At 45.3% G+C, this 12010-nt stretch overlaps 1 protein-coding gene across 4 annotated transcripts in view; it reads right to left on the bottom strand.

The window, feature by feature from the left end:
* The window catches only part of FRY (FRY microtubule binding protein), a 323193-nt gene that overhangs the window by 151280 nt on the left and 159903 nt on the right, over positions 1-12010 (bottom strand). For all 4 annotated transcript variants that reach the window (XM_074959329.1, XM_074959318.1, XM_074959340.1 and 1 more), the window contains exons 13-16: positions 11612-11720; positions 10710-10796; positions 4817-4988; positions 3043-3175 (exon numbers count right to left, since the gene is read on the bottom strand). In XM_074959329.1, the coding sequence (XP_074815430.1) occupies positions 3043-3175; positions 4817-4988; positions 10710-10796; positions 11612-11720 (501 nt within the window). The remainder of the gene's footprint in view (positions 1-3042; positions 3176-4816; positions 4989-10709; positions 10797-11611; positions 11721-12010) is intronic.

Here is a 12010-nt window from a genome sequence, read left to right as displayed (position 1 = left end):
GTGAGAGATGTTTTAATGATTTTGTTCAGTTTCGGGAGGAGGTGGGCCTGTCCACACTTTGGCCAATCCTGGAGGACTGGGTACTTCAGTACATGGTGTGGCTGGCAAGCCAGGGGCTGGTGTCAGCCATCTCCACTTTCCTATTGGGACTTTCATTTGTCAGTAGGCTGAATGGTTACCAAGATGCTTGTGGCAGGATTTCAGTGGGGAGGTTTATAGTGGGGTGGTCATGAAGCACTGGCCCCAAAGATGACCCACATCACCCCATCACTGTTAATACACTTAAGGATTTGGTGCAAATTCCTGATCTCATATGTCATTGTGGACGAGAGGCAACCTTGGTCAGGGCGGCGTTCCTGGTAGAATTTTTGGGGGCTTTTAGGATCAGCAAATGAGTGCCTGGGCCATGGAGGGACCCTTTGGGAAGGGCTTTGGAATCGAGGCATTTACATTGTGAGGATGATTAGTTATCTTAACATTGAAGATGTCAAAGATAGATTTGGGAGGCCGGGGTCAACCCATTATACTGTAGGAAGGTGACGAGGTGAGAATCTGCCCTGTGGGGGCCATGAGGCCATATATTGCAATCAGACCAATTAAAGATGGGACCCTCTTTATTCATAGTGATGGAAGCCCCCTCACAACATACTGGTTTGTTACTATTTGAAGATGGGGGCTGATGACATGGGGCTTCTAGCTCATAAATTTGTTTCCTATTCATTTCAGGTCAGGGTGGCTACAGCGATGGCGCAGCTGGGTCTGGGGGCCCAGGCAATTCAGGCAATTGGGCGTTGGCATTCTAATGCATACAGGATGCATGTGAAACCCTAGGTTGGGAATCAGAAATAATGTTGCTTATGTTTCCATTTCAGACAATTGCAGACAAGTCAGGCAGCCAGTGGTGAACATAAGAGCAGCCATACTGGGTCAGACCAAAGGTCCATCTAGCCCATTATCTTGTCTTCTGACTGTGGCCAATGCCAGGTACTCCAGAGGGAATGAACACAACAGGTATGGATCTGTGGGCACAATATTGTGTATACAGTGCACAGGCTGGCTTCCAGGTTGACAGGAGGTTCACAGCTCGGCCTCAGTGGTGAACCAATCCAGAGATAGCATGGCAGGAGAGGCATGATACGGCACCAGTGGATGCCCCTTGTATATTCTGGTGACCCAATAGCAGTCACCGGGTGTGACTGTAGTTCACCTTGGGGAAAATGATTTGGGAAAGTGTAAAGGGGTAGACTTGATGTTCAGAAACAAGAGGGACTTGGTACGGATCCTATACATTTTCCAAGGAGTAAAAATTATTTGGTCTGATGCAGGGTGTGGAGCAATGAAGCCCCTGCAGATCGACAAGGCTAGGAGACCTGTGAACAGGGGCACCAGAGTTATTCAGGGAGGATGGGGTCCACCTATCTGACTGGGGAGCTGATCTATTTTTGGCTGACATTAAAGAAGGCTTCAGTAAATACCTGGCTAAGTATGGGGAGGAGGCAGCCAAGCAAATTACTGGTACCTCCTTGTGGCAGATGTCCAGTGCAGGTACTTCATAGGGAATGGATATGGTGATCAGATAAAATGGATTAATCAAGGATTTAAAGGAGGCATTCTTTAAAGGAGCGGAGAAAGAGGGTTTGGGGCTCCCATGACTAGCATGGCAGGGACTCAAACCATCTTCCCCCTTTTTTCCCTCTTAACAAGAGACATGGTATGTCTGCCTGAGCTGAAAAAAAGGGGTGTGTCAAGACCATTAATTTTTCCTAAAAAGCTTGGACACCCAAAATGCTCTGAAATTGCTGTGAGCACTGATGAGCATTATGGGTATAAGCATCAAGCATAATACTTTGATGCAGAAATAGCATTATTATTATTTACATAGTAACATTGGTGTGCATGATGTTTAATAGAAATAAAAGATGACAGAGTTCCTGACCCAAAGAGCTTACAATCTAATTTAGACTAACAGAGCAATGAGAACCAACAAAGGAGAACAGAGGAAAGGCAGTTACAACACAAAGGTTATTCACAGCTGTAACAACAGCTGGATTTCAGCCAATTAGTGGAGTTGACTGGGTATTTGCTGTACTGCTGGTAAGTTGGCCATTTTGTCTGACAAACCTATCAAAAATCCACAACAGTCCAGCTGCCTCTCTACTACCATATCTCTCCAATGGTCTCATTCTCTACCAGGGGCAAGCCTCTTTTAAAGGGCTGGCTCTCTGATTGTACAACAACTCGCTCTGTCCCTCCCACAACAAGGATGGGCAACGTCTGTCCAATGATCTGGCTCCTCTTTCCATGAAGGCAGTTTTCTGCAAGCGGCTGCCCGGCTTCCTTCATCACATGACACCTCAGATTGCTCTGTATCTAGTAAAAATCCCTTTCCCCTGGAACACTCAACAGAGAACTTGTTCAGTGATTCATACTGAATGTATTCATGAATGCACCAGTGAAGAAATGCTCCTTTTAATCCTCTTAAATTCGAGGCCATCACCACAAGATGACTTGGGATTGTAATGAAGGTTTGATTTTGACTGTAGTCATGGACATTGAGGAGAAATTTCAAAACTTCTTTACTATTAACTGTAGTTCTCAAAATTTACTGCCACCATTTTGAAGTTCAGTGATAGCAGAAATATTTAGCAACAGTGGTCTGAGTCATTCCTTTACATACTCTGCTGATAGGCCTGCATTGTGGACACTGGTGCTTTTTACACTACCTTCCCATTCCTAAAATTCTGAGGTCATTTGGCCGCTTTACCACATGCATGCAAATAAACACTAAAATCCAGAAAAACAAAGCTATATTTTCTAATTAAGAGAGGGGGTGACATCACTGACCAGTCCTGCTGTACCCACAAATGGTGGATTTCACAAAAGGCACTAATTGTATACATTAGCAAATTGTACTTGTTACTCTCTGTCCCTATGACAGCTAAGACAGGACTTGAGACTGGTTGGAAAAAATAAAGCAAAAGGTCCTTTTGAGTTATTTTTTCAATCACACAGGATTTTTCTTTACTTTCATTTAACACTCACGTGATCATGTCTTCAGGTTCCTTGTTTAACATCTGTATGTTAGTTAACATCATGCATCGTCCGACTTCTTTATCAAGATGTCTTAGTATGTTGTCCACAGCTTTTCTTACTTGAGAATAATACAATGACATACCTGTAAAAATATATATTTAAATTTTTAAAGAAGAACATAATATTAATAGAGATTCAGGCATTTTGAAGAAGGGAGGGCCTTATTCTAGTAATGTTACAAGAAGTAAAAAAAACACAAAGTTTTAACTATAATGTAACCTATTGCCTCAATTTACTACACCCTGATTCAGAGCCAGATCAGCCACCCTTTCTCATGGTGAGTAGTACCTTACTCTGAGAGTAGTCCCAATGATTTGGACTACTTATGGGAAAAGATACTAACACAGCCTTAGTAGCTTAGTAACTGAAATCTGGCTGTAAGTGGTTAAATGAAAACTGAATTTTATATAATTCTAGTCCACGTCCTGAAAAGCTTTATTATATATTTAGCCACCCTCTTAGACTTTGAGAGCTTTAAAGAAACCTGATAAAGACAAAAATAAAGGTTCTGAGCCAGCAGCTAGTCTTAAAATTAACACAAAAATTGGATTTGAACTAGCTCTCAAAATACTCTTTTGGTATGAAAAATTAGGTCAAGCTGTTTTGTATTAAATACAATATTAGTTTCATACTGTAATACACTCGCAAATGGAAATCAGATAATTTAAAGGTAGATATAATTTACACAATTAAAAATGTAAACCCCAAAACATAACACTTCTTACTTTTATCCTATTAGGCTGAGCTTTTCAAAGAATCCCAAGGAAACTTTACATAAATCACCACCAATCAAGAGGTATTTCTTAATCTGCTTTTCTCTAACTATTTCACTTTTTAGCAGATAAAGCCAGCATAGGTTCAGAACTCTGAAATGACCTCAACATTCAACTTCTTCATATGCTCTAAATCCCATGGTAGTGTGGGAAACATATGAATAAGTAATCTACCATGATTTTATATTACATTGAACATGAGTAATTGACTCTCCATTTCATTTCAGAATTAAAATTCTGTTTATAAAAAAAACAACGAATGCAGCCTCACGAAGTGGAAACCAGACTGTTTAAAGCTGGTGCTAAATATTTTGCTGCAAAACTACAGTAACAAGAAATAAATTAATAACAAGAATTCAATCCTGCAGACTTTTCATACTAGCTGGAGAGCTTACTAATGTGAGTAGTAATTGAAGTAAATATGATTAGCACTAATATCTAGTAGTAAGTGTTTATAAGATTGGGCCTTAAATTTTTATAGTTTTTTATTATCATGATTATATACTATAGTACAACAAAAGTATTTTTCATTGGTGGGGAATTATACTGCACTTGCTTCCAGTACTTGCTTCCAGTTTCTTCCAGTACTTAAAATATAGATACTCTACAACTGATGGTGTTTCTCAAACTAGTGAATACATGTGGAGTACAAACACTGTATTTCAATTACTAGCAGGGAAACTGAATAAACAAACAAATATTCAGCATTCAGAAGATTTATCTATTTACTTACATACTCAATGAATCATGAAATATATCCCAATAAGCTTAAATTTAAGAAAATAGAATTAATCAGTCTAAAGGATATATTTAACTAAAAATATATGATAAATAAAAATACAATTAAATACATAACTATATTAAAATTTTCTACATATTCACTTAGGAGTCTTGTACATGGTTACACTGGTCATTATAAGTTTGCACATTATTACATGCCTTTTACTGACCTATCATTTTAGCTTCCTCCTCTGTGAGAGTTTTGCTTAAGTAAGTTTTCTTCACTCTTAGAGTGTTTCCAGAGGGAAGGACAGCTCCAGTAACTGGCATTGGAGGTTCACCATCTTTTTGCTGCAAGCTATCAGCAATCACCAAGAAAGCTCTCAGACCAATATTCATTCTCTGTAAAGTTCAAAATATGAATGAATAGCATAATCAAATAATTACCACTCTGCTCACATTTCAGAAATAAAATTTTGCTATACCAAATCTGAATAAATTAAATTACAGAGATATTTCTCTCTGTCAAAATTTGAACAGAATAAAATAATGTTTCTACTCAACCACATTAAATGTTAGCACATATATCTATGTCTATAATGCAAACTCCATACAGTTGTGGCAATTACAAAAAATCTGTGGTATAAACATTCAACAATATTTCCTACAATGCATCATATCTTGTATTAAATAAGGCTAAAATAAAGAACGGTTACTCATCTTGTCGTAACTGTTGTTCTTCGAGATGTGTTGTTCATGTCCATTCCAATCAGGTGTGCGCACGCTGCATGCATGACAGCCAGAAGATTTTTCCCCTAGCAGTATCCATAGGGTTGGCCTGTGCACCCCCTGGAGTCGCGCCTACATGGCACCCAATATAGAGCCCTGCCAACCCGACCCCCACTCAGTTCCTTCTTGCTGGAGACTCCGACAGAGGGGTAGGAGGGAAGGTATTGGAATGGACATGAACAACACATCTCGAAGAACAACAGTTACGAGAAGGTGAGTAACCGTTTTTTCTTGTTTGAGTGCTTGTTCACGTCAATTCCAATCAGGTGACTCACAAGCCCAAGTTCAGGAGGCGGGGTTGGAGTTGTCCACTGATTGTAGTACCGCTCTACCAAAGGCCGCGTCATCTCTGGCCTGCTGGGTGATTGCATAATGTGTGATGAAAGTGTGTATGGAGGACCACATCACTGCCCTGCATATTTCCTGGGTAGGAACCTGAGCCAGGAAAGTGGTGAAGAGGCCTGTGCCCTGGTGGAGCGTGCGGTGATCGGAGGGGCAGGCACCACTGCCAGGTTGTAGCACTCTCGGATGCAGGACGTGATCCACGACAAAATTCATTGAGAGGAGACTGGAAGACCTTTCATCCTGTCTACCACAGCCACAAACAGTTGAATGGACTTCTGGAACAGTTTTGTTCTTTCAAAGGCTAGTGCTCTGCAGATGTCCAATGAGTGAAGCCTCTGCTCCCTGCCGCTCGAGTGCGGCTTAGGATAGAGCACTGGGAGGAAGATGTCCTGGCTGATATGAAACTGGGAGACAGCCTCTGGGAGGAACGCAGGATGTGGCCTCAGCTGAACCTTGTCCTTATAGAACACCAGGTAAGGGGGCTCTGATGTTAGGGCCTTGAGCTCGGACACCCTTCTGGCTGAGATTATCGCTACCAGAAAAGCCACCTTGTACAACAGGTAAAGCAGGGAACAAGTCACCAGTGGTTTGAAGGGTGGCCCCATCAATTTGGAAAGGACCAGATTGAGGTCCCAGGCCAGGACCAGCTGCCTGACTTGCGGGTATAGCCTGTTGAGACCTTTCAGGAAACAGCTGACCATAGGGTTGACGAAGATTGACCGGCCCTCTGCGCCTGGGTGGAAGGCAGAGATGGCGGCCAAGTGAACCTTTATTGATGACATGGACAGACCCTGCTGCTTGAGATGGACGAGAGTCTAATATAAGTGGCATGGAGACAAGCGTCAGAAACGAACGGTGCTGTGCCAACCAGAAAATCTCTTCCACTTGGCAAGGTAGGTAGCCCTTGTGGAAGGCTTCCTACTGCCAAGGAGGACTTGTCTAACCTGGTCCGAGCAAGAGAGCTCCGTCAGGTTCAGCCATGGAGCTTCCACGCTGTGAGGTGCAGCAACTCAAGGTTCGGGTGTTCGAGGTGGCCGTGGTCATGAGTTAGTAAGTCCGGGAAGAGCGGCAAGGTGACTGGAGCATTTCCAAGAGCGATGTGTACCAGTGCTGGTGGGGCCAGGCTGGAGCTATCAATATCACCAAAGCTCGTTCCCTCCAAATCTTGAGGAGCAGCTTGTGAACGAGAGGGATAGGCGGAAATGTGTATAGGAGATGGCCTTCCCATGGGAGGAGGAACGCGTCTGTGATGGAACCTGGACTGTGATTCAGGAAGGAACAAAACTTCTGGCACTTCCTGTTGCGTCGCGTGGTGAACAGGTTTATCTGGGGAAAGCCCCCAAGTTTGCAATGTCCGGGCGAAGGGACCACTCCTGGCCTTGGAATGACCTTCTGAGATAGTCTGCCAACTCGTTTTGTACTCCAGGGAGGTACGATGCTTGCAGATATATCAAATGTTCTACGTAGAAGTCCCACAGCATGAGGGCTTCCTGGCACAGGAGAGAGGAGCGTGCACCCCGCCGTTTGTTGATATAAAACATCGCCGTGGTGTTGTCTGTCATAACTGATACACATCTCCCTGTTAAGTGGGCTCAGAAAGTCTGGCACGCCAGGTGTACCACTTTCAGCTCTCTGACATTGACGTGGAAGCAAGTTCCGCCTGAGACCAGAGGCCTTGTGTCCTGAGGTCTCCCAAATGTGCTCCCCAGCCCATAACTGACGCATCTGTCACTAGGGAGAGAGAAGGCTGAGGGCTGATAGTATGGGCTCCCACACATACTACCTGTGGGTCAAGCCACCACTGGAGGGCATTGAGGACTGAGCGAGGCAGAGTCACAACCCTGTCCAAACTGTCCCGAGCTGGCCAATACACCGAGGCTAGCCACGATTGGAGAGGCCAGAGTCTGAGCCTGGCGTGTTGCACCACAAAGGTACAAGCAGCCATGTGTCCTAGAAGTTTCAGACAATTCCTTGCTGTTGTGGTAGGGAACTGCCTTAGACCTCGTATGATGTTGCTGAGGGACCGAAACCTTGCTTCCAGGAGGTATGCCCTGGCTTGTGTCGACTCAGGTACTTCCCCTATGAACCCTGGACAGCACTGATTTCCCCTCGTTCAGAAGGAGGCCCAGTTCGTCAAACGTTGTTCTTATGAAGTCGACTTGTGCCTCCACTTGACATCTGGAGCGGCCCTTGATGAGCCAGTCGTCGAGGTATGGGAACATCTGTACCTGCCGCCTGCGGGGTAGATCCAGTTCTTGTCCTGGTGTGCCATCCTCAACCACACCTTCAAAAGGCCGGTTTGGGGCCCGAAGGTGGCTCGGGTTGGCTAGAGCTGTGGCCTGAGGATGTGTGTGGCCTTTTCCTGCCACCCCATTCCTCCTCCAGGAACCGTCCTGTCGGTTTTGTTGGTAAAACTGCTGAAGAGGCTGCAGCCTGAAGTGTCTGCGCTGTGTAGTGGGGATGTGTATGCCTAGGGAGTTGAGGGTGGCCCTCAAGTTTTTTAAACTATGCAGTCTCCTGTCTGTTTTTTCAGAGAAAAGGGCCTGACCTTCAAAGGGTAGGTCTTGGATGGTCTCTTGGACTTGGTAAGGAAGCCCACAGACACTGAGCCAAGAGGACCTTCTCATGGCCATCCCCGTAGCCATGGTTCGGGCTGCTGCGTCAGCACCATCAAGAACCACCTGCAAGGAGGCCCTAGAAATGAGTTTGCCTTCCTCCACCAAGGCATTAATTTAGGAGCGGGTGTCTGGTGGCAATAGCTTGGCAAACTTGGCCATCACTCGCAGGTATTAAAGGCATACCTACTAATGATGGCCTGCTGGTTTGAAATGCGGAGCTGCAAACCACCGATTGAGTAGACTTTTCTCCCGAACAAGTCCGCTTTTTCACCTCCCGATTTTTAGGGGAGGGTCCCTGAAACCCCAGACACTCCCTTTCGTTTGCAGCATCCACCACCAAGGAGTCGGGTGTAGGGTGGGAATAGAGATCCTCATATCTCCTTGAGGGGATGAAATAGCGTCTCTCTTTTCTCTTCTCTTTAGGGGGCAAACAGGCTGACGTCTGCCACAAAGTTTTTGTGGTTTTGTGGTTTCAGTTATAGTTTTGATGAGTGGCAGAGCAATGCGTGAGGGCCCAGAGGGGGCAAGGATGTCCACCCTGGGATCAGTATCCTCTACCAGCTCCTCTGCCTGGATCCCCAAGTTCTGGGCCACTCTGCACAACAACTGTTGCAGGACCCTGCTATCCTCCAAGGTGGGGCCTGTTGACGTGCCCTCATCTGGGGAGGAGGAGGCCGAGAGCACAGCACATGGCCTTGGTCACTGCCCTTGGCCCCAAGAGGGTCACTTTGTCCATTGGGGTGCTATAAACGCTGGTGCTGCAGTTGCCGGTGCCAAGGAGGTCGGTGCTGAGATGGTCATCGGCACGGAGGCCTGAGCAGCAAGCAGAGGTATCGGCGTCGTTTCTGGTGCCAGCTGCTGCGCGGGGGTGACCAACGCCGACCTGCATCTCGATGCCTGGCTCTGACCCTGGGCTTGATGATAGGCCCAGGGAGTCCAAAAGGGCCACTGAGCTGGTGGTTGCCATTGAGGTGGCCACGGTGCTGGAGGAGGCTGGCGGTGTCGCCAAGATCTAGACTTCCTGCTGCTGGACCTATCTAACTGATAGGACTCTGCCTCAGATTCCGAGGTCTCGAAAAAGGAAGACCATGGAGGAGCGGTACTGGGTGGTGCTGATGAGCAGTGCCAGGCCTCTGGGGATTGGTGCGGTCCCCCCACATGGGCAGCCGGCACCAGGGAGTGGCATCGCGGAGATGGGAAGCGGTGTGATATCATCGTCGGCTTGCCCCTAGATGGGATAGGTGGCTGGGTTATGACCAGTGGCTCGTCCCTCCTTGGAGAAGGCAGTGCTGTGAGGTGAATATGGTCCTGTGCCACCTCAAAAGTCTTTGGAGAGGAGGGGAGTTGAATATCCCGGTCTGACGGTCTGGAGAACGGTAGTGGGTCGGACTCGACTGGACACCTGGCAGCGCAGGAGTTGATGAGCTCCTGGGAGGTGCTGGGCCCAAAATAGGCTGGATGGGCTGAGGCCTCCCTGTCGCTGGCTCCTAAGGCTTAAGAGGGGGAGAGCACCGTCTCTCCTGCCTCTTTTTCTTTTGGAGCACGTGGATGAAGACTGGCGGCTACCAGAAGTCTTATGCTCAGCACCGTTTCAGTGCTGGGAGTCCTTAGCCTCCTTCCTTAGTGCCGGCTTGTGCACCATTGGCGCCATGCACAGAGGAGGACACACTTGGCACGGGATCCAATGACCTGAGGTCGGACTGTGGGCAGAGGGCTGCCTCCAGGAGGACAATTCTAAGTCTCTGCTTGCGATCCTTAAGGGTCCCTAGCCGAAACCCTTTGCAAATGCAGCACTTGTCCTTTTGGTGACTCTTGCCAAGGCACTTCAAACAAGAAGTGTGCGGGTCGCTCCTTGGCATCAATTTACCACAGACTTCACACGGTTTGAACCCCGGTGACCGAGGCATAACCTGGTGTTGGGGGACGAAACGGGGAACCCTGGAACCTAGCTGGAACCCTCAAAACAGAAACTTAGAGAAACTACTAACACTGCTAATACTACTAACTAAGAATCTAACTATATACAAATGATAGTGGGACACTGCTAGAGACGCTTGCAGAAGCAAGAGCAAGAGAAGTTCCAGCTAGCCGTCACTGGCAGTAAGAAGGAATGGAGGGAGGGTCAGGTTGGCAGGGCCCTATATTGGGCGCCATGCAGGTGCAACTCCAGGGGGCACCCAGGCCGACTCTACGGATACTGCCAGGGGAAAAATCTTCCGGCTGTCATTCATGCAGCGCATGCACACCTGATTGGAATTGAGATGAACAAGCACTTGAAGAAGAATATAAATTATTCTGAGCAATCAAAATTAAAGCTGAACATAATGCAATAAATACCTATTTCAGTAAAGAGTGTGCATATATGTCATACCTCTGGATTCAGACTGAAAGCTTTTGCTGGTTTTCCAACACAAAGAAAGTCAAAGATAATTTCTTTCATTGCAAAATCTAAACGTTCCTAAAATGGAAAAAAGAATTCACAAATCATATGAAGTTGCTTCTTTTGTTAAATGCAATAGAAATATTGAAGCAGGATGTCATCAGGATTTATTTAAATTTATTTAGGATCATATTTTCAAAAGTGCACAGCACCCACAATGTGTTCCAGACTTTCAGTACAACTCAACTCCTATTCCAGCTACTATCTAAATGGAAGTTGCTGAGTACTGAGCACTTTTGAAAATCTGGCCACTTAATTTAGGTACCTAAATGAGTAACTTTGAACGTCTCTTTTTTAAATTATTTAAATTTCACTTGAGCAATTGTAGTATTAATGTGCTATTTTATAAAACAAAAGTCTATTCACAGATGCAAAGCGTCTAAAATTCTGCAAAGCATTTAAGTATATGCTTAAGTGCATCCCCATTTAGCAAAGCACTTAAGCAAGGGCTTAATTTTAAGCACACATGTAAGTGCTTTGCTAAATGGGGATGGTTTGCTGAACTGGAGACACAGAGGAGACTAGACTTCTACTGATGAGTGCAGAATTTATGTGGTTAACTCCCATTAATACCGAATAACATTACGTGTGTCAGTCCCTGGTGCATTAAAATTGCATTACTGGAACCGATCCTGCCACTTTCCCTTGTTTTACACCAGTGCAACTCCACTATCATTTCTAGCCTAATCCACACCCACAATTTACCATTGCCTAAGAGAAGGCTATCATTAGTGGGGGATGAATAAAGTGACACAATACCGAGTTTATTCTGCCATTAATAATTTATTAGGAAAATAAATTATTCATTACTTGGACACAGTTCTTTTCCATACCTGTGCAATGAACTGTATAATTTTCACAAAGATGTTTAGAGGCATATCCCTTGGTACCACACCACGGGACCCTTTTGGGAATAGCGTTGTGACAATGGTTATAAGTCGACTAAGAAAAGAAAAAAGCAAGTATTAGCACAGTTCCATCCCTTGCAGATGAGTGGCAGGTGTATCTTCTTGTTTAATCATCCCAAATTCTGTCTGGAAATCTTGGTCTCATTTAGAAAGCCTTAGGTATGGAAAGGCGTTTCCAAATTAAAAGGTACAGTAGTAGCTTGCTCTATTTCTTTGTTTCTAAGTTTGACTGAGTTATTGCTATTTTGTTATTGTGCTGCAAGCATCCACAATCCTGCCAATAACACACTTCTCTTTCAATTTCCACTATTTCCAGAAGAAAAG

The sequence above is a fragment of the Natator depressus genome, chromosome 1 (assembly GCF_965152275.1).
Source record: "Natator depressus isolate rNatDep1 chromosome 1, rNatDep2.hap1, whole genome shotgun sequence".
In the NCBI taxonomy this organism is placed as follows: domain Eukaryota; kingdom Metazoa; phylum Chordata; order Testudines; family Cheloniidae; genus Natator; species Natator depressus.
This window is presented reverse-complemented; position numbering and strand designations above follow the sequence as displayed.